The sequence below is a fragment of the Urocampus carinirostris genome, chromosome 11 (assembly GCF_059441175.1).
Source record: "Urocampus carinirostris isolate Australia breed hairy pipefish chromosome 11, RoL_Ucar_1.0, whole genome shotgun sequence".
Lineage (NCBI taxonomy): Eukaryota > Metazoa > Chordata > Actinopteri > Syngnathiformes > Syngnathidae > Urocampus > Urocampus carinirostris.
Genome location: NC_142359.1, coordinates 16,554,842 through 16,575,691, shown reverse-complemented (window position 1 = coordinate 16,575,691; position 20,850 = coordinate 16,554,842). Strand labels below are relative to the sequence as shown.

The 20,850-nt window shown below is 40.6% G+C and overlaps 3 protein-coding genes across 3 annotated transcripts; 1 reads left to right on the top strand and 2 right to left on the bottom strand.

The window, feature by feature from the left end:
• The first annotated feature begins 73 nt into the window (after positions 1 to 73).
• Positions 74 to 6,269, top strand: rwdd4 (RWD domain containing 4). Its single transcript, XM_088347317.1, has 7 exons — positions 74 to 260; positions 423 to 503; positions 2,179 to 2,288; positions 2,369 to 2,519; positions 3,806 to 3,914; positions 3,999 to 4,048; positions 5,937 to 6,269. The coding sequence occupies exons 1-7, from the start codon at positions 237 to 239 to the stop codon at positions 5,967 to 5,969; spliced, it is 558 nt and encodes a 185-aa protein (XP_088203443.1). The 5' UTR covers positions 74 to 236; the 3' UTR covers positions 5,970 to 6,269.
• An 88-nt stretch (positions 6,270 to 6,357) lies between these two features.
• On the bottom strand, positions 6,358 to 10,779 carry LOC148356566 (uncharacterized). The gene is made up of 2 exons (XM_088347316.1): positions 10,517 to 10,779; positions 6,358 to 10,034 (listed from the first exon to the last, which is right to left on the bottom strand). The coding sequence occupies exons 1-2, from the start codon at positions 10,646 to 10,648 to the stop codon at positions 6,495 to 6,497; spliced, it is 3,672 nt and encodes a 1,223-aa protein (XP_088203442.1). The 5' UTR covers positions 10,649 to 10,779; the 3' UTR covers positions 6,358 to 6,494.
• A 3,037-nt stretch (positions 10,780 to 13,816) lies between these two features.
• On the bottom strand, positions 13,817 to 16,298 carry ing2 (inhibitor of growth family, member 2). Its single transcript, XM_088347225.1, has 2 exons — positions 16,029 to 16,298; positions 13,817 to 14,703 (listed from the first exon to the last, which is right to left on the bottom strand). The coding sequence occupies exons 1-2, from the start codon at positions 16,156 to 16,158 to the stop codon at positions 13,964 to 13,966; spliced, it is 870 nt and encodes a 289-aa protein (XP_088203351.1). The 5' UTR covers positions 16,159 to 16,298; the 3' UTR covers positions 13,817 to 13,963.
• Between the last annotated feature and the right edge of the window lie 4,552 nt (positions 16,299 to 20,850).

Genomic DNA, 20,850 nt, shown 5'->3' with positions numbered 1-20,850 from the left:
TGCCTTCTCCCCACTAGATGGCAGTAAATGCATTGTTTTGCCGTATGGCAGCCGCCGATGAAAAGTAGCCTGTGCCGTGCGCATGTGCAAAATGTCCTACTACGGCGTTCCTGCCAGTATGTTATTACGAAAGTTACTCTGAACTTTTGTATTTTTCTTTGACTCTCACATGGCTTCTTTATGGTAACGTTTTGGCCCGGCTGAGAGTTCCACCGTGGCCAAACAAAAGCGAAACAATGACAGCGAATGAGGATCAAGATGTATGTGGCTAACTGTGACTCAAATGCTAATGTTATAATCGCTAGCATGTTCGAGCATCTTATTCCCCCGGTTAATATGTCTGGACTGATGTTAAATTTCTACTTCATATGCCTCATATGAGTAAAGTATTGTATTCAGTCAAAAGTTTCATTATTTTTCAGATGGAGTTGGAGGCTCTTCGCTCGATTTACGAGGGGGATGATAGTTTTAAAGAGCTCAGTCCTGTTTCCTTTCAATTAAGGGTCAGTGCTGCTTGTTTATCATTCTTCAACACAACTGCAATAACTTTATGATATCAATGATATAATGCATTATTTCGGTAAATCGTCATACCTGTATTACATTTCTTTTAACGCAGTGGTCGCGTTACTGAAAAAAGTAATCCGTCACAGTTATTTCTTTATAAAAATAATTGTGTTACCCTACCAGATTACTGACACCCAAAATAGCGTGTTTCTCTAAAAGTAACCAGTTACAAATTACTATATCCTCACAGTGAAGACCCCTTCAAACTGATTAAAAATAGCCATATATTAAAATAAGTGGAAGAACACGTGCTCAACAATCTGTGGAAGCGGTTAAGCTTTCATATTTCTGGCCTGTACAATTTGAGAGCTCTAAACTAACACTGCTGAGACAATCCACATCCATTTTGTCTTTTTTTTTTTCAAACCACTGTTTTAAAGCAGTGGTCCGAAATGTTTTCGATACCACGGACTGGTTTCATGTCTGACAATATTCTCATGGCCTGGCACAATAATTATATTAATATGGTCTGGTTATATAGTGCTTTTCAAGTTGCTGAAGACCTCCCAAAGTGCCTTACAATTGCTTCACACACTCACACACCGATAGCAGTGTCAGCCATGCAAGGCAACTACCTGCGTATTAATCATTCCAGTAATAATAAGCCTAAATCCTCTGTGTAATCACTAGACCACTAGGGGCGTAGATGACATAGGAAACATCTTTAGAGTTTATCTCATAATTATTTTATTTTTACTCGTACTACTAGAGACAGATGTTATAGAAAAAGGAAAGTCGTCCTGACTCCTGGAAGATAAACGCTAAATAGCATGACGAGGGAAAAAACTCTTAGGTGTATCAGATAATGAATCGGACTTTGAAGGACATTAAATAAATACATTTTAAATTTTATTTTGGTATTGTGTTCATTGTTTACGTTTTTAATAAATGATTTTAATCGTGGACCCATGTGTTCAACAAAGTGGTACTTAGTAAATAAAAAATAGGGTGATGATGAGATATGGTCAAATCTTTTTTCCTTTCCTATGTCATCTACATCATTGGTCTAGTTCAGCACTCTCACTGCTGGAATCTGGACTTGATTTTTGTTGCATCAAAAATTGTGCTAATGTGATCAGCAATATTTTCTGACTGCTCAATCATTGCCCGAATAAGGTTATATAGTACCATACACTTAATTATGTTGGGGTTACAGTAGCTCAGGAGGTAAACGCGCTCGTCTTGATTCAAGAGGTTGCAGGTCCGATTCCCGGCTCCTCTGTGTCATATGTCAAAGTGTCCTTGGGTAAGACCCTGAATCCCTAATGCCCCTGATGAGCAGTTGCCTTGCATGGCAGACGCTGCTAGCGGTTAGTGTGTAAAAGGGAAAGTGTGAAGCACATTGTAAAGCGCTTTGAGAGGTCTTCATTGACTTGAAAAGTGCTGTATAACGTACATTTACATTTAACTTTGTATTCCAAATTAAGGCAATTTTCGATGCGGCTCGGTATCCAACGACTCACAGCCTGGTAACAGTCCATGGCCTGATAGTTGCTGACCACTGTTTTAAAGTACATAGAGTTATTCTGTTGTATGTAATCTACTTTGTCATTCAAATGCCTATCCGTAAATAACGACTATTTCTGACTGATGTAATGACCACATTGACAGATAGGAGACCTAGAGGACTCCAAATCATTTATTTTAGACATCACATGGCCTGAGACCTACCCCCGAAATGGTCCTCAGATCTCTCTGGATGGCTTTTTTAACAATCGAATGTAAGTTGTGCAGCATGCATCGCACGAGGAAAATGTCAAAAGAGTAATCCATTATTTTTTGTATCTGTCATCGATGTCAGTGCTCCCGAAACCAAGCAGCTCATCCTGTCAAAGTTAGAGGAACAAGTGGAGGCAAATCTGGGCGACGCCATGACGTACACTCTTTTCGAGTGGGCCAAAGAGAACCAAGAAGCCCTGATGGAGAACCACAGACCCGTTGTGACTTTTGTGGTTGGTTTGAAGTTTGTTTCAGAGCAGGAGTGTTAAACTTATTTAGCTCGGGGGCCCGTGGTAGAAAAAATATTCTCCGGGAGCAGCACTATTAAGTTAATGCCATAGTAATTGTGCCTTAGCTGGAGGGCTGCGGGTCTTTTTTTCGGAGGCCACAATTAAATTATCATTCAGGGATGTAAGATTTGAGGATAAAACAATGATGGCGAGGTTTTTTTTCCTCAATACTTTTTTTCCTTTACTAATATTTGATAACTAGTAGTGTTTATTGCTGCATTTAAACAAAAAAAGCAAAACAACAATTGATTGCATTTCCATTAGTTTGTTAAACTCCAGGAAAATGTTTACCTTGATATGGGAACTTCACTGTTAGATTTCATATCTATTATAGAAAGGAGCTACCGCTTTAAAACTTCTGTAAAGACACCCCACATGCTTTTTCACTATAGTTTGCAATAATCTGTGGTCTGGGCAGCCCTTTGAGACTCCTTGTGATTAAGGGCTATACAGATAAAATTGACCTGACTTTTGTAGGCACTTCTATGACTTTTATATAAAGGTAGGTGGTGGGTCGTGTCATTTGAGGTGTCATTTAAAAGTTGAAATTTAAATATTTTCTGTCCTAACAATGTCCAATTGAGTTTAAAGAGCCCTTATGCTTTAGTTTCCAATGCATCTATCTGTTTTTTTCTTACTTTTATCAGGCTGCTCAGGGCGGAACACATTAGGTCTGGGCTGGGGGGAGTGTTGGCGAGTGACGTCAGGCTCATCTGCGCAGTTTTTAAAAAAATTGTACTTGTCAGTACAGCATGAAAATGGTGGAAGTAAGAAAAGTAAAGTCCAAATGTAAACCCAAACCCCCAAATAGATGAAAAAAAAGAATAGTTTATTCAAGTGTGTCTAAGAAATGTACGTGCTTGCACGCGCATCACTTAGGCTGCGATCATGACTTAAAGCAAGGAGATGGTGGCACAGAGAAACAAAGTTCCAAATTCAATACACCTCCTTTAAGTAATATAAATTTGGCATAAGTTTTATCAATGTTGTCTGGCTCATTATTCGTAGTCAGCAAATATGGGGTGCCTGGTTTAGTCGACATTAAGTGGACATTTTTTAAATTTGCACGTCCTTGTTTCTCTTGTGGTTCTCTACGCATTGTCTCGCGGTCACATTTGAATGATTTGCTGGGCCACATTTGGCCCGCGGGCGTTGAGTTTGACACATGTGTTTTAGAGAATTGGGAGCATGAATCTGACCACTGACTGCATATGTCCCGTCTCTGTCAGGCTATAACGTCCAACGAGGATGCGACAACGAATGCCTCGACAGCAAAAAAGAAAGAACGCAAGGAGCAGCTGACCAAATCGCAGAAGAGAAGGATCATCAATCGGACAGGTGGGCAATGGATGGGGTACACAACTCCAAATAACTGCGGAGAAAAACGTATTTCTTTGCGTAAGCTGTTGATTTTGTTCTAAGATAACAAAGGAGAACTGCCGAGAGGTTGGAACTGGATTGACGTCATCAAAGTAAGTACACGTCCAACATTTTTAGGGACAGTGTGTAATATTTAGTCCCTAATAATGGTAAAAAAATAATAAACTTCAATCATTACCAAAAAAAATTCTGTTTTTTCCGGACTAAATACCCCAAATTTGCCTGCGCCTTAAAATCCTGTGCCCCTTATCGACTATATTCAGTAAATAGAATTGGTTCCTAAATTGTATTTTCTATGAAATAATTGTTGTTTTTGATGCAACTCTTACTGTGGTTTTAATTTCAAGCCTCTTATAGTGTGCCTTATATAATCTTCTGGCAAAATTTGGGTTTGAAATGTAGGTTTCAAATCAGGGGATGTTGTAATGGTGATCTGTGCAGCCCTTTGAGACTTTTTGTGATTGAGGGCTTTACAAATAAACACGACTTGACTTTATATATGGAAAAAAATCTCGTAAAGGGATATTTTTAGGGTTCGCCTTTTATTTTCCGGCTTACAAAGCGTACCTGAAAACCCAACATTTTCCAGAAATTTGAAGGTGGGCCGTATTATGTCTTTCCCACTATAGACCGGTTATTCAACTCAGTAAATAAAATCAGAAATTGCTGATTTCCTCTTACGTATGTCCTACTAAATTCAGTTTTTTAGTGTTCTATTGTTTTTTTGTAATGCAACTTTTGCTGTTATTATAATTAAATGTGCCTTATAGTCCGGTGTGTTTTATATATGAAAAAAAGAATCTCGCAAAGGGATATTTTGAGGGTGGGACTTACAATTGGCTATACCGTATTTTTGGGACTATAAGACGCACAGAAAAATCCCAAATTTGCAATAAATTCCTACAGACCGGCTATTCAATTCAGTAAATAAAATCTGAAATGCAATCTGCTCGTATTCTATTTTTAAAATGTTTTTGTGTGTTTATGCAACTCTTACTGTCATATGAATTTCAAGTGCTTTATAGTCCGGTTCACCTCGTATATGACAAAATATCTTTCAAAAGGATGTTTTGAGGGGGGCGCCTGATCATCTGGTGCACTTTATAGACCAGAAATACAGTATAAAAAATGGGAAATGCATATCTATTCTAAAATCTCTTTACATACAGTAACCATTTATGAGTTAAGTTCATTTAGTTGTGAAACCAGAGTTCCTCATCTATGTCGTACCAAGTTTTTTAATTACACTCTTACTGTAGTTTTTATTTCAAGCGCCTCATATATGGAAAAAAATCTCATTGGAATATTTCCAGGGTGCGCCGCATAACAGGGTTCCCTTGGATCCCTGCAAAGTCTTAAAAGGCATTGAATTCATTGTTCTAAAATATAAGGACTTGGCATTAAAATGACTTAAATCCAATTTCATAAGTCTTAAAAATGTGAACACATTAATAAAATTCATATTCGTTTGAGCGAAAAAGGTTTAGTAACATTTATCGATTGTCTTTTTAAAAAATTGACCGATTTACTTTGGTGGCAACATTGCGTGACCACAATAACGGAACTATCAAAACGGCGATGTGGTTTCAGTCGGGCTTTCAGAGCATACGCATGTCTACCCACAATACACATAACTTTAGACAAAAACTTTTACTTTGGACCATGGGAACGAGTAAATTTAATGAGAAGTGGTTGTCCATGGATAAAAAGCTGTACAACCCTGTATAATTGAGTATGCCTTATTGTTGGGACACTTTTGAGTAACCGTAGTTTGTATTATTCATTTGGCTTTTTAGCACTCGTTTTTGGTTTTGCTGTCCCTTTGGGCACCGAACACAATTAACTTTTTTCTTCCTTTCTCCTCTTGACCCACCTTGCCAAAATGAACATCTAGCATGTAAGTGACCCCGCTCCAAAGGAATCTAATGTTGAACCAGCCGCTTTTTTGTCAATGTCTTTTGTTCTATTTTTACGTTGCAGTTGAGTAAAACGGGAGGCAAAGACGACGATTAGGCTTCAGAGCCATTTTGCATTTTGCACCCAGCGTGACCGCCACCTACCTCTTGAACGGTGGAACCCAGGGCCACCAAAGAGAGGCAGTCCTTTTTCAGTGCAATGTGTTTCCAAAAGGTCATTTAAAATCTTTTCTTTCACTGCCTGGAACCTTGAAGTGTTTGCCTTACTAATACATATTTTGTATTCTCCTAACTCACTAGTGATTCCATCAAAATTGACTTGATTTATTTTGGGTTTTTTTTTTTTTTTTTTTTTGTATATTCAAATAAAACCCAATTTAGATTGGCCTGTTCCCAACGATTTGTCTCTAATGAATATAAGTGTTGTGTCTGTTGTGCAAGAACAAAGTGTAAATGAAATGCCCAAAAAAGTGAGACAGAAAAAATAGATGGTGTAATTCCATTTTATTGGAATTACTACACAATTATGATATCATTTTTACAAGTAAAGTCAGCAGGGGAACAATAGCTTCCAACTCTTCCACTTGATTAAGGGGATTTTTTAATTTTTTCTTGAGGCCTGTTACGGCTTTGACGGTTTATCAGCTGCGCTCGACGGATCCTTTTCAGGGAAGTAATCGTTGACGGCGTCCAAGAGACCTCTTTTGAGGGATTTTTCTAACCTTTTGGAAAACTCCTTTTTGAACATGTTCTCAAAGAAGCTGTGGATGTCATGGCTATTTCCCGCTGAACGTGCAGTTTTGGCCCCAGAGCACCCACTTTTCCCATCCTCATCTTCACTTGGTGGTAACTCCACTGATTTGATAGAAGAGGAATGAGAAGCCCCACTCTCACTTTCATCGTAGACTTTAGTATACCGACTAGGCTTGCCTCTTCTGTCACACTTCACTTTCACCCGCTTGCTCTTCCGTCGTCCGTAGTGTGTCTTCCACATTGATTTGACTTTTTTGAAAATGGGCCTGACAGCTGGTCTTGCTCGAATACAGTCCATGACAGAACTGGGACATTCCTGCAGAAGTGGCGGCATCCTAGGACCCCTTTGTTTCCACCTCTTCCAAAGGGATGTCCTTGTTTGAAGTGTGACTTGTGGTTTTGTGTCATGGCTGGTTGTCGCTTCTGGTGAAAGTTCCTCCTTGGGCAATTTCTTGCAAAAACCAAATAGTGCCTCAGTAATAGACTTCCTGGATAGTCTACTTTTGGACAATGGGTGCTCAACCTCTCCCACCAGTTTTGATGAGGACCTGCTGGACAACTGCTCTTCCGACAATTTGGAGGCAGAGCTCGCCGTTCTTGATGAAGACCTTTTGGATAACCTCTCTTCCGTTAATCTACAGATGTTATCTATTGCTGCTTTTGATGAATGCCTCCTTTCTATTCTGCCTTCTGCCAATTTAGAAATCGATTCAATTGCTGCTCTTGATGAAGCCCTTCTTGATAACCTGCTTTCTGAGATTTTTGGGAAATCATCTTCTTTGGACGAAGATGACCTTGACAGACTGTCTTCTGACGATTTCTGAGACAGCCCCCTTTCTACTAGTGGTAAAGACTTTCTCGAAAGCCTGTCTTCGGATAATGTTGAGGTGACTCTTACTTCTGCTGGAGATAAAGACTTTCTCGAAAGCCTGTCTTCGGACAATGTTGAGGCGACCCTTACTTCTGCTGGAGATAAAGACTTTCTCGAAAGCCTGTCTTCGGATAATGTTGAGGCGACCCTTACTTCTGCTGGAGATAAAGACTTTCTCGAAAGCCTGTCTTCAGATAATGTTGAGGGGACCCTTACTTCTGCTGGAGATAAAGACTTCCTAGAAACCCTGTCTTCTAACAATTCAGGTTCGATTTCTTTGGAAAAGTAGTCCAAATCCACTTCAGCTGCAGGTGTCTTAGATTCCGTCGCATCAGACAATCTTGGGCAAATGTCGACGCCGGCACCAGAGGACAGGAATGTCTCGCCTTCTGACAATTTTGCATTTACATCTTCTGTTATTTCTGAAGGTATGTTAACATCCAACAATTCCTGAGAAACATCAGTTGCTATTGCTAGAAGAGGGCTCATTAGTTCCTGGTCTTCAAGTAGTGGCAGGTTAGTGTCTTCTATTGCTTCAACTGAAAGCCCCTGGGAATCGTACAATGGAAGGGCTGCATCTGCTAGAGGCTCCCTTACATCCTCATCTTCAAACAATTGAGGGTCAATGTCTACTGCTGATTGTATTGATAGCAGTTTTTCTACTTCGTCTTCAGGCGACTTAAGATCATCCTCTTCAAATGTTTCAGAGACTCTCTTATCAACCCTATCTTCAGGCCACTCCAGGTCAGAATTTACCACTGGTTCTAATGAAAGTTTTTGGGCTACCCAATCTTCTGACCACTGAAAATCAGTATCACCTGGCTCTGGTGAAGGTGTCCTTACCTCTTCAACATCTTGTTCTATCACATCAGCATCTGTTAGAGGACTTTTTGTTCCACCATCGTCTGTTCCCTGAGAAATCTCAGCCACATTGACTTGCCACTGTTGATCGCTATCTTCTAGGTCTAATGAACAACTAGTTGCTACTTGATCTTCTTGCCACTTAAGATCAGCATTTGCCAATTCTAATGAGGTCCCATTTGCTAGCAGGTCTTCTTGCCACTTAACATTAGTATCATCCATTTCTGTTAAACACTTATTTTCTACCTTGTCTTCAGGCCACTCAAGATCAGCATCTACTGGTCTTCCTGATGAAGGTGTCTGTCCATCAGGCAATCCGAGCTCCATTGACGGAATTTTATTTGTTTCTTCTGTCAACTGAAGGTCACTATCTGCTACTTCCTCTAATGAATACCGCATTGCCATCTGGTCTTTTGGTGATATTAAATCGTCATCCAGTGCTTCGGGTGAAGCCATCTTCAAAACATCATCCTCTGGCCAAATTAGATCAGCATCCAGTGTGTCTAACAAAGGTGTCTTTGCTCCAGAGACTTCCGTAAACACAGGTTCAAGATCTACTTTTTCAGGTGATAGGGTGGCGGATACACTATCTTGGGGCATCTCATTATCGGCATCTTCTAAAACATCATCTTGTGCTACAAATGAGCCTCCGTTTGCTGCCCCTTCTTCTGTCGTCTCAAGCTCAGCACTGGCTTCTCCATCGTCTTCCAATATGTTTGGTGATTTGATCCCATCAGAATCGGGGACATCAGAGCACCTTCCTTCTGATGACTCTAGCCGACTAGGTGATAAAACTTGACCTGTGTCATTGTTACTTGCCCTTTTGGTTGTCGTGGTTGATTCTGTCAAAATCCTTAATGGATCGTCATCAGGATTCAGTTCAATGGTGTTGTCCAATTCGTCAGGAAGACAAGTGACTGGACTGTAGGTTTCTGTATCCTTCAGCGGGTCTTTTTCCAAAAAGCTAGAATCCTCTATTGCTACTTCAGCTAAGATGTCACTCACATTTGGTGAAGCGGCTTCAAAGATAACAGACTGATTTGGTGAGATTGTCGACTCGTCTTCTAGCTCCACCAGCGGCTCCTTTGGCCCAGTTTTCTGAAAAGTGGACTTCACTTTTTCAACAATTGTTTTGCTGGCTGTGTCGATAGTGGCGACAACAGGTTCAATCACATGGCCGATTATATCTTTGGCTTTGTCAATGAAGCAATTGGGCGAGGTTGATGTGGACAGTGAATTGGGGGATGTTGAGCCATCTACTGTTTGACATAAGCTATCCACACGGCTAGGTTGCCTTTCAAAGTAGGCGGTTAGTTCTTGGGAGATACCGGCATCCTCATCTTCAAGATCCAAAGTGTCTGTGTCTTGAGTCCTGGCATTCCTTGCAAATATCCTTAGGGCCGAATTGTCGCCAGCGTGCTTACCCTCTTCCTGTTCTGCAATTATTATTCGCTCAGAGAAATATTTCTTGAGGTGTTGCTTGATCTTCTGCTGGGTGAGTTGGCCATACGATGACTCGTCAATGAAGGAGTTGGTAGCAGCGCGCTCTTCCTTGTCCCAAAGGGTGATCAGCTGCCTGAAGTTGGCCAAATCCAGCGTGCTCTTCTCCACAATGTTCTTTATGATACTGTCGATAGTGGCATCTTTATCTTTGTCCTTAAGACTGTGAATGATATTCTAGAATTTAAAAAAAGCAAACATTTGATTAGCATGCCTTACAATCACTTTGTTAATGGTTAATTGTCTGACGGTTTTGCTCTTTGCTAGTTTTCAATACGAAAGCTTGGATAATTTCTCAAAAGGCGGTTCTTATTAAAGGTTGATTCCAATTCCGGTTATTGAATTTTTTTCTACTTCCAAGCTAACACCCTCAAAACAGAGCACAAAACATCTGGAAAAAAACTGAATAGTTCGATGTATAATTGCTTTCTTACTAATTACCTTACGGGTAGATGTAATAGACATCTCATTTCTAAATTAGACACATGTAGTTCATTCAAAACCATTTCCTTATTCCTTTCCATTCAAGAAGATTCAACACCAATAGCCCTTCTATGTCAGTAAATGGCTTCAAAATTATTGCTTAAATATCTGCAACTGCATGGGTGATGAACCTTCATCAGTTACAGTAGGAAGTGCTGTCATGTTGTGTTCATTACCTGGCCAGTCCGGCAACCTTTCACGTTATCGCCTAACATCCCCTGTTGGGCAAAAAAGTCCTTAATGCCATTTTGAATCTTTTCAAGGCTGAGGTCATATCCCGGCCCAAGTGCATCTCTCTCACTGCTCATCTCTGCTCTGCGTACATAATTCTATGAAAGCAGTAATGTTTTCGGAGCTTTGGAGCTCCGAATTTCGGGGAGAGGTTATCCACTGGTTTCTTAGGTCTCAGATGCAGGCTAACAAAGACCACTTGGTTGTGTCACTGTCAGTCTTTGTCATGAGGAACGACATCATTTTGGTCGTCAAGGTGCTCCGCCAGCATGCGTCATCATCAAGGCACGCTTCCCTCCCACTCCAAATGAATGAATGAAAACTTATAAAATAAAAACAGGACAAAAACAATTGACTCAAAAAAAATATTGTCAACATAACATGTTCAAAAAGGGGTGGTAAGAAAGCAGATGCTTATTTTCCCTACCCCTTCATCTTCCTAATTAATCACATTTCACGGATAGCTCCTCTTTTGTGTCTAAATATAACAAAACCTCACGGATATACATATTACGTAGGTCGGATATCAATAATTATAGTAACAATAGTCCCATATTTTATACACTAATCATCGTAGTACCCATCTATTAATGTTATAATGCTACTAGTCACTAAATATCATTATGACACCAATGATTATAACAATAGCAATAATAAGAGTTATGATATAATAATAGTATCAATAACCATCTCGGTAGCCTGGATGGTAGGGCGCCCGCTCCAAGACTGGGAGGTTGCTGGTTCAAGCCTCGGCCGAGTCATACCTAAGACTTACAACATTGGTACTCATTGCCTCCCTGCTTGGGGGATTTGGTCACCTAATGACACCCAACACAGCAGTTGGGTCTAAAATGGCGGCGCCCTGTTTGGCTGCGGCTTCATCGGCTCGCTACAGTTTAACTGTACGGGGCAGGTGTATCGACATTTCGTTCTGTGTGCATGGTTACAAAGAATGACAATAAAGGTAAATTATATTCTGGCTGCGGCTTCATCGGCTCGCTACAGTTTAACTGTACGGGTCAGGTGTATCGACATTTCGTTCTGTGTGCATGGTTACAAAGAATGACAATAAAGGTAAATTATGTTCTATTTCTATTCTAACAACTAGGTTAACTATAGTTCTAATCTCTAGTATCACTTATACCCCATTTCCTTCTGCCGGTAATGTTTTTTGTATTTAAATTTGAACATGTGAATAGTTGGACATTGTTTCATCTCGTCTTGTAAATTGGTCCAAAGTTTGACTCCACACACAGACACACACATACTTTTCCTGGTGGTTCTCACCATTGGGATTTTGAATTTACCTTAAGTTATAACTTCCCTTTTTCCAAGTTAATGATTTTCGGATGTTTTCTGGTACTATGATTTGTTGACCTTAAATAGCAGTTGTGAAGTGAAAGATTTTACTAAATCATCCAATTTTAATAATTGGGACTGCAGGAATAAAAGTATAGTGAATCCACCCCTTAAGATGTCCTCAAAGCTCCATTTATTGTTAGCCAATAAATTTGCTCTAACTCTACACAAAGATATCTTAGCCAGTGTGCTTTTTTTAACCTTGTTACAAAAATAAATACAAAATACTGAACACCACACTGTCCTTCGGGAGATAGGTAATTTCAGGTTGATGATTTGGTGGGGTTTGATGGACTTTAGCAGACAATTTTTAAAGGCGATTAATTGATTTTGAAATTGGTGTCAGGATTTTAAATTGGAGGAAATAAGCGATAGATTCATGGGTTCATCACCTTCAAGGTTTGGACATTCTGGACCTTGGTTCTTTGCCTTTTGTTATAGTGGTTTCAGTAGAGTACCAGGCAGTGTTGGGGAGTAACGCAAATAGTTTTCTCATAAACGAGTTCTGTAAAGCGTTAATAAAATGTTGGAACTCAACTATCGTTAAAATATGGTGCGTTTCACTGCTACTTAATAAACGACAGTTTACTGTTCTTTGAACTTACAAAGTCCCATATAAACCTCAACTCGCTAGCAATACATTGATTGACACATTTGTATAAGATGGGCATGTGAAAGATACCTGCAAAATACAACTGAATAGTTCTGATGGCCCCGTCTCGAGGATGCTAAATTTCTCCCTACTGATAGACTGATGTTCTCCCTGCCGTATGTACTCACATCTAAGCCGAATTTACGACCCAAAAATAAAATCATGAAATCATGGGGTCGGCATATCTTTGGGTTTATGTACCCAGTAGCAAATGGTAGGCAGTGTGTGGGGAAGGGGCGTGGCTTGTACAGAAACAACAGAATCTGTTGGGCTAACGTGAGCAGCACAGAATTTACATTAAAAACATTTGGAAATTTCTGTTTTTCTGCAATATACCATGCCCGTAGGAAATAAAACATCTTGAACAGTAACTAGAAATGGATAAGGAGATTTTTGAGTGGTATGAAGACAACCGATCCTCATTTGCTCTTGATGTAAAGTCTAACCCACCAGCAACGGATAATAGTTAACTAGTTATAGTGGCACAATCTCAAGGACACTGAATTTTTCAGAAATATTCTTCCTACCACCACCTGCATCCAAGCCGCATTTACAACTATAAAAAAAAAGGAATCCGGGTCAGTTTATATGCAAATATTTGGTTGTGTGTCCCCAGTAACTAATGGTAAGCAGTGTACGGAGAAGAGGGTGTGGCTTATACAGGAACAACAAAATCAATGAGGCAAACCTAAAAACTGAACTCATGGTAAAAGTGTGGAATTTTTGTCCTTTATCTGCAAAATTATCTCTGCAATACACCATGTCTAGACAATATAAAACACTTTTCCCGTACCTAGAAATGGAGAATGTCATCTTTGAGTGGATTGAAGCCCAGAGACCAAATGGATATGGTGTGTCTCAGCTGTGTTCGTTTGCAAGCTCTGTGAATGTGAATTTCCATTCGGGGATGAATAAAGTATTTATCTATCTATCTCTCAAGATTTTAAAAGCCAAGAAATATAAAGGGTTCACTGCTTCCACAAATCTGTCCACGTTTTCATTCTATTATTTAGCTATTTTCAAGCAGTTTTGGGGGGATATGTCTCTCTCCAAGTATAAACAGTAATTTGTAAGTTACTGTCAGAGTAACGCGCTACTTTTGGGTGTCAGTAATCTGGGGGGGAGACGCAATTACTTTTTTTATGAAGTAACTACTTTTTTCAGTAACCTATACAACACTGGTACTAGGCTTCCATACAAAAGACACAAGACTTTGAAGAAAGTTTGAACTAACTTTGCTTCATAACGCGGATACTTTATTTTCACAACTCAAAAATAATGAAACTCCTCACAAACAACATGACGGAGACAACAGCCCAAATGAGTCCTCAGTGATTAATAAGTAGCTTGTTTGATTGTGCTGATAAATCTCATCAGGTCACTACCTGGACCGGCGGTCTTTTCTGTTCTTGTCCAAGCTTTTGTCCATTGTCTTTTCATTATCCCCCCGGCACTTGGGACAGTACCACTTGCCCTTAGGTTTGTAGGTCAGTCCCACACAAGAGAAGTGGAACCATTCAATCGGGCACTGGTCGTTGTCGCAACCGATCATCTCGCCGTAAGAAACCTGCTCGCACAAACAGTAGGTGGGCTCGTTGGGGTCGATGGCAAAATCCACCGGCGAAGCGTCCCGCTCCTGCTTGGCCTTGCGTTTCTTCTTCTTGGCAGACTTGGACTTTTTCTCCCTGGGAAGCTGGATGGGTGTGGGCTCCTCCGCGGTATCTTCAGCCAAGGAACCGTTGGCGGAGGGGTGGCTGGAGTCTCGGCTTTCGCTGTTGCGCTGACGTCGAGGACGGCGGGCGGAGATGCGTTCGGCGGCCGCCGCCGCGGCAGTTGCGGCGGTGACGGGGACCGCCGAGGGTTCCTGGACGCTGGTGTGGCGCTCTTCTGCCGGGCGTTCGGGGTCATCGGGCTCCTGGAGGCACAGAGAACGGGAGTCCATCTGGCGCGAACGGTTCTCCACCAGCTCGCTCATCTGAGTCACCACATGGATCTTCTCGTCGCCCAGCTCCTGGCTGACGATGAGCGCCCGCTGCAACTGAAATTGCAGGCGCTTTCTCTGCGCGCCGTCTTGCTCCGCCTTGTACTTCTCGAACACATCATCCACCTCCTTTAGTACTTCTGCAAAGAAAAAAAAAAACAAGACATCAAATTATCTCCAGCACCAAAACATAGGCACCAATACAGCCAACTTATGCATTAGACTACCACTTTTTTGTACTTAAAAACACCTACGGATTTAAAAATCTTCTCTTTTTTTCAAATGTAAACAACCCCCCAAAAAAATCTTGAATAAAAACTAGTATTTTAGTCCCCTGCTGTTTTATTTTGAAGCAAGACTACGTTTTATTGCATGAATCTATTGGCGTATTTAAGTGGAGAATAACAATAGTCTTACGTGTAAGACATTAGTGTTCACGAGTGGGCTTTTGTTCCGAAGAAGTTGATGTAATAAGACAGATTTTTTTATACTGTTTTAATCTATAATTTAGCCGCCAGAGGGGGTTAGAGACCGCACGACAGCAGACCACATCAAATCAGATGTGTATTGATTCTGTTGGTATTTATTGTGGGTGCCTTGACATGAAACAGCTTAAAACACTCGCAGAGGCCTATAATACAACTGTGAATACTTTCTCGAAATTCAGTTTAGACGTTTCTGAGCCTATAGGTCACATACAAAAACACACACACACAAATTAGGATTTATACAGTAGTTTATATGGATGGATTTTATATATTTTATTTTGAAAATATTAATGTTTGTGTAATCTTTCTCTTACAGAAACCATATCATTTTCCAAGATCATTTTCTATTAAAAAGCGTCGGGGAGCGCCAAACCCGCTTGTTGCCGACACCAGTGAGAGTTAGCATTTTAGTTACCTAATACAAAATAAGCATTGATATTGCCCCAATTCTTGATGCTGTCTTTACCACATTCGTAAACAACTAAAGGGAGAGGCGGGATTCAAGTATTCAATGATATCATTATAAAGTAGAAAGTATATTATCGTGTTGATATCGGTCGATCCCACACCGTTGCCTCACGAGCTGATCGATATTAAATTTAGAGTTATCGCCCACCCCAAAACGGTTAAAACAAACCGCCAACGGAAGTGACGTCATTCACGATGACGTATAGGGGGGCGGGCCACGGAGCCGCAAGGCTTCAGCTTTGGCGACAAGCACTCAGTCTACGGAGGTGTAGACCCATCGAAACAAAGTGACCGTTCCCATTCAAATAGCCTCCACCATAAAACGCTGCCATTCCTCACATTTTGAAAGCTAGCTATCAACAAATGTAGCAATGCCACAGCGGGAACCGACGTCAGCCTATTCCGACGGAGTTTATCGCGAGGCTGCATAAATAAAAGCGGGTAAATGAGGGGGACGCCCGGCTGCACGAACCGCAAACTCTTTCCCCGATTTCTCTTCAATTGCCTACCTTGATACTTTGCGTCGATTTCCCGCAGCACCGAAACGTTTCTTTGTATGTCGAGCGGCATGGACTCCACACATTCCAGATAATCCTCCACGTAGTGCGCCAGCCGCTGCGACTGTTGCTGGCCCAACATGCTCTCACGCGCGACGATGCATCGAAAAATGAGAAAGCCGAGAAAACGAATTTGAAATGAAATGCCTGACGACTTTGCGAGCTCGTAAGGGCAGTTCAGCAGCACTTCACTTCAAACAAAATGCTAAGGGTGGGTCGTTCGGGAACGGAACGGCTTTATAAGCCGACTCTTGGAAGTGAACGTGGGGAGTCGGTTCTCCACCAATCAAGGGCTGGTTCGCTTCAGTATTTCATATATAGAGCGCATCTTACATTAAATCAAAATTTCGGCAAGAGTGAGGTTTGCAAAAAAAAAATCCTCAAAAGAAAAACATAAATATCATAAGATATTGTTTCCCACTTTCATAAATTATTACTACCACTCCAGCAGCTCCCGTGTTATTTTCGATTGTTCTCGATTGTTCTCAGCTCAGGGATGCTGCTGGAAATGTGAATTTCCCTTCGGGGATGAACAAAGTATCTATCTATCTATCTACCGTAAATGTGGAAGGTTTAAGATGTAGTTACCCATATCTGATTTTACCATACTCCAGTCTATAAGGCACACTTTTGATTTTCTGACCAATTTGGGGTTTATGGTCCAGTTTTTCCGTTTTTAATTTTCTTCTGATGTTTCTTTTTGTGCTTATTTTTCCTCTCTTTTAAGTTATTCATTGCATACTGTTATATGATAATTAATAGAGAATATGGAAAAAAGACCAAAAAAACAATCTGAAGAGCCGTTTGGGATCCGAAATAGCCGTCTATCCTTAGTGAGTCGAGCCAAAAAAGCCGTTTCTCTAAAAACAGCCGGAATTTTCATCACCACAAAATGGCCCCAGAGCGCATGCGTTAGAATTTTCCTTATATGGCGCTGGAAGCTTCCTCGCCCTGCTATGTCGGCCTTCAAGGCGGTGCTGGCAAGGAAGCAACGTTGCGATTGGTTGAGAGGAGCCTTCATTAACATAATGCTTTCCCAGGGGAAAATAGATACAATATACAATTGTTTTATTGCAAATTGCACTGGACTAACCAGGGCTAACACAGAAAATCTTTATAATGATTATTTATTTATTTTTGTATTTTTTTACGAAGGCTATTGGTTGGGGTGAGTTTATGTTGATCCATTAGGTGTCCACGAGAAGTCGCTCGTCTACTAAAAAAAAAAAAACTTAACGTACAATGTGATTTCTTTGGATGTCAGGAAAGTTTCAGGGTTAGAAGAACTGTCTTGTTATTAATACATATTCAACAAAATTACAGTTCAAACCATTTGAAATAAAAGTGAGGAAAAAGTGTATTAAGACATTTAAAAGAATAAAAAGCCACTGTCTCAATTTTCATGACGTCATTTTAGAGTGTACTTCCGGTCCAGGGGTTTCCAACGTGGTGCCTACGGGCACCAGGTAGCCTCCTAAGAACACCTGAATAGACAGCGGACAGGTATTCGGAGAAATTTGATGTCTAACTGGCATGATGTTCAGTGGTCGACTGAGCCCAATGCCGGAGTGACTAATCGGGAAGAACGGTAGAGTTCCTGATGGGCCGACTCATGTCACAGTGGAATTTGGGAGTGCTGGATGAGAAAATTAACTTAACATGTATCTGTCACTTGCACTATCTAACCTTACTCATGCATTTATTCTTTAGTCAGCTATTTGGCCACATTCAACGCAACCCCAACATCGTAGCAGTTGAGGTGAGTTTTACCATCTTTAGGAAAAAGACAAGCTCTGCGAATGTTTATCAGTTACCATCTACATCAGCCCACAAAACTCCAAACAAGCTTGTTGTAAGGTGTCCTACAACAAGCAAGGCACCAATCGCAAGTGGCTGACATGCAGTAATGGAGCTTGCTGCTGTTCCATTCATTCAAATCCTCCATAGCTTAAGTGGGCCGGCTTTGGGTATAAAACTCCCAGGCTGAAAAAGGGGCCCCACTGAGCCTACTTCTATTAATTGGTAACACCACTTCTCATGATTGGTAATAACATAGAAAAGACATAACAATAACATTATAAGTTGGTATTTTAGAAATGGGCATCAAACATGTGGATTTCTCGCTAATCAGTAACAAAAAAGTAGCTTTCAGATTCGTGATTAAGATGGCCGACTGAGGTCTACAGGCTTGGGGCCTGGCCACTCAAGAGCCCCCAGGCTTGGAAAGCCCATGGTTCTCTCCGTCCCTGTGAACTGCCTTAAGATCAACCACAAAAAAAAGGATAAGAACCTGGTTTTCTCCAGCTTCCTTTGAGGCCATGTTTTGCCTTGCACACACCACTCCTCTGTGGGGCCCCCTCTGTTCTCGGAGATAAGAAAAGATAATGCAACAACCTGTCTTTAGTGTATTGGGAAAATATTTCATACTGACACGCTATGATATTATCTTGATCCCTAAATAAGTTGATTACCTTTAAACCCGAGTTTATTGATCAAATCAATTCAAAGTGTTCATTGTCGTACGCAAAGTAAAGAACCACGATTTCGTGCACAATGAAATTCTTACTTTGCTGTCCACACAGTTAACAACGTAATAGAACTAAGAAACCATATAGATGTATACATAAAAGAATATTAGGAATATTAAAAAGATAAAAAATACAAGATTAACTCAAGATGAGTAAAGGAAATCAGATAAAATAAGATAAAACACAGTTGAAAGTGACTGTAGTGTACGAATAGTCCAAGTGTGGTCCAGTTTAAAGTGTCTATAGTGTAATAAAGTGTCTGTAGTGTGCTGAACGTATCTGTGGTGTATTGTTTGATCGCCAGCCGTTTAAGAGTCTGATGGCAGAGGGGTAGAAAGAGTTCTTTAGACGGGTTGTCCTGAATTTCACACTCCTGTACCCCCGTCCTAAGGGCAGAAGTGTAAACAGTCTGTGTTGTAGGTGGGTGGGGTCCTTAATGATGGAAGCAGTCCTCTTGTGGACTCTGCGGTGGTATATGCTCTGCAGAGAGGGCAGTGGAGTCCTGGTGATCCTCAGAGTTTTCTTAACCACTCTTTGCAGGTACTTTCACTATTGCTACAGCACCCCCCCCCCCTTTTTTTTTTTGCCCTCCTCATTAACACGGTTTCTGTTGTCTCCTACCATCAATGTTTATTTTTTTTAATGATTTGATTTTCTTGCTTTTTGAAATAAACCTCAGTAGTTAGATTCAAACCACGTGCAATATTTATTTGTGTGTCTCTATTATTTTCCTTTTGGACAATTAATCAATGAACTGAACATTTGACAATTAAAGCCTAAAATACAATATGTTTAGAGTATTGCTTCCTTTAAAAGAAATGCTAGACACAATATGAAGCTATTTGGAAGTTATTCATGTGGAAAACCGTGAGCACCACTCACTGACCAAATTGGTAAAAACCGAATCATATTCGGAACCAAATGAACATCATTTAAAACAATTCAGACTACACGTCATATTTACATGATCGCAGCAAGGCTTTAGGGCTAGGACCTTAGCTTGGCCTTTTGGCTGAGAGTAAGTGTCCCGGCTCCTAGGCTTTGTAGCGTATTATGAGCTGACCGATAACGGATAATGGATAATGAATAACGAAGATAGATCAATAACCCTTAAAAACCCCAAAACCCCTTACATGATTGGGTTGTAATGTTGTTAAATGACAGCTTAATGTATTTGGCTTTGTGCTGTCCACTGCCAACATTTTTTTACATAGCAAGCACACCGATCTTTGTTCGTCTCTTTCTGTGGTCAAAGTTAAATGCAACGTATGCTTTGTCAGACTTTTGTTCGCCTCTTTACCTAGTCTCTCTTCACCTGTCCTCGAATCAGTGTTAATTTTTTTGTAATATGAGGGTGTGCTAAACTTTGTGTCTACACTTCATACTTGATGCTTATACAGTGGTACCTCTACTAGCAAATTTAATTCGTTCTGGGAGTAGCTCCGTAACTTGAAAACTTCGTAAGTAGAGACGCATTTTGTATGTAAATGCGCTAATCCGACCCAAGCCCCGAAAAAGAACAGTATGATATTTTTGGGATAAATCATAAAAGAGCATCAGAACATGAAACGAATACATGTTGATATTAGATTACCGCACAATAAACATAGAACAAGAGGCACATAATGTAAAAAAGCAAATAATACAAATATTCCTTTACCCTTTTGCCCTGCATTTGTTGAAAAACTGATACAATTACATCTGCTTTTTTCTAGGTTTTGACAATCAGTCGGAAATGCGTGAGGCTAACGTAGCGATAGCCCGGCTTGTCAACACTTTTTCCGGGTGATTCCTTTCCACAAATTCCGAAAGTTCATGAAATTTTGCCAAAATATTTTGAATTAGGGCTGATTGAGTGATGGGTGCGTCTTCCTCCCTGCTATCTTGCTGAAAACCCTCATTGTCCTCGTCTGTGAACTGTGACGGTGACACGAAAAGCATGCTGGGAGCACGCATGCGCTCGGGTTGCCGGGCAGATTTGAAACGATAGCCAGTTTGTTGACAGTCTGGAAAATCTGAAGCGGTGAATAGCAGCGTGTACTGTCCTGTATTTTTGACTTTGTAACTAGAGTAAATATTTTCCTGTTCAGGTACTTTGTAACCTGAAACTTTCATATGTGGAGACATTCGTAAGTAGGGGTTATTCGTAGCTGGAGGTGCAATTGCACTTTATGCTGGAAAAGATGTTAAAAAAAATTGAAAGGCTCCTGTGCCCCCTTGACAGAGCCTTGCGCCCTATTTCAGAA

Bases quoted from the DNA above. Each gene is read 5' to 3' on its own strand.
- ing2 (XM_088347225.1), bottom strand. From the start codon at position 16,158: ATGTTGGGCCAGCAACAGTCGCAGCGGCTGGCGCACTACGTGGAGGAT. The intron at 14,704-16,028 runs GTAGGCAATTGA...TTTTCTTTGCAG, and splicing joins AATCGACGCAAAGTATCAAG to AAGTACTAAAGGAGGTGGAT.
- LOC148356566 (XM_088347316.1), bottom strand. From the start codon at position 10,648: ATGAGCAGTGAGAGAGATGCACTTGGGCCGGGATATGACCTCAGCCTT. The intron at 10,035-10,516 runs GTAATGAACACA...TTTAAATTCTAG, and splicing joins AAGGTTGCCGGACTGGCCAG to AATATCATTCACAGTCTTAA.
- rwdd4 (XM_088347317.1), top strand. From the start codon at position 237: ATGACAGCGAATGAGGATCAAGAT. The intron at 261-422 runs GTATGTGGCTAA...ATTATTTTTCAG, and splicing joins CAGCGAATGAGGATCAAGAT to ATGGAGTTGGAGGCTCTTCG. The intron at 4,049-5,936 runs GTAAGTACACGT...TTTACGTTGCAG, and splicing joins ACTGGATTGACGTCATCAAA to TTGAGTAAAACGGGAGGCAA.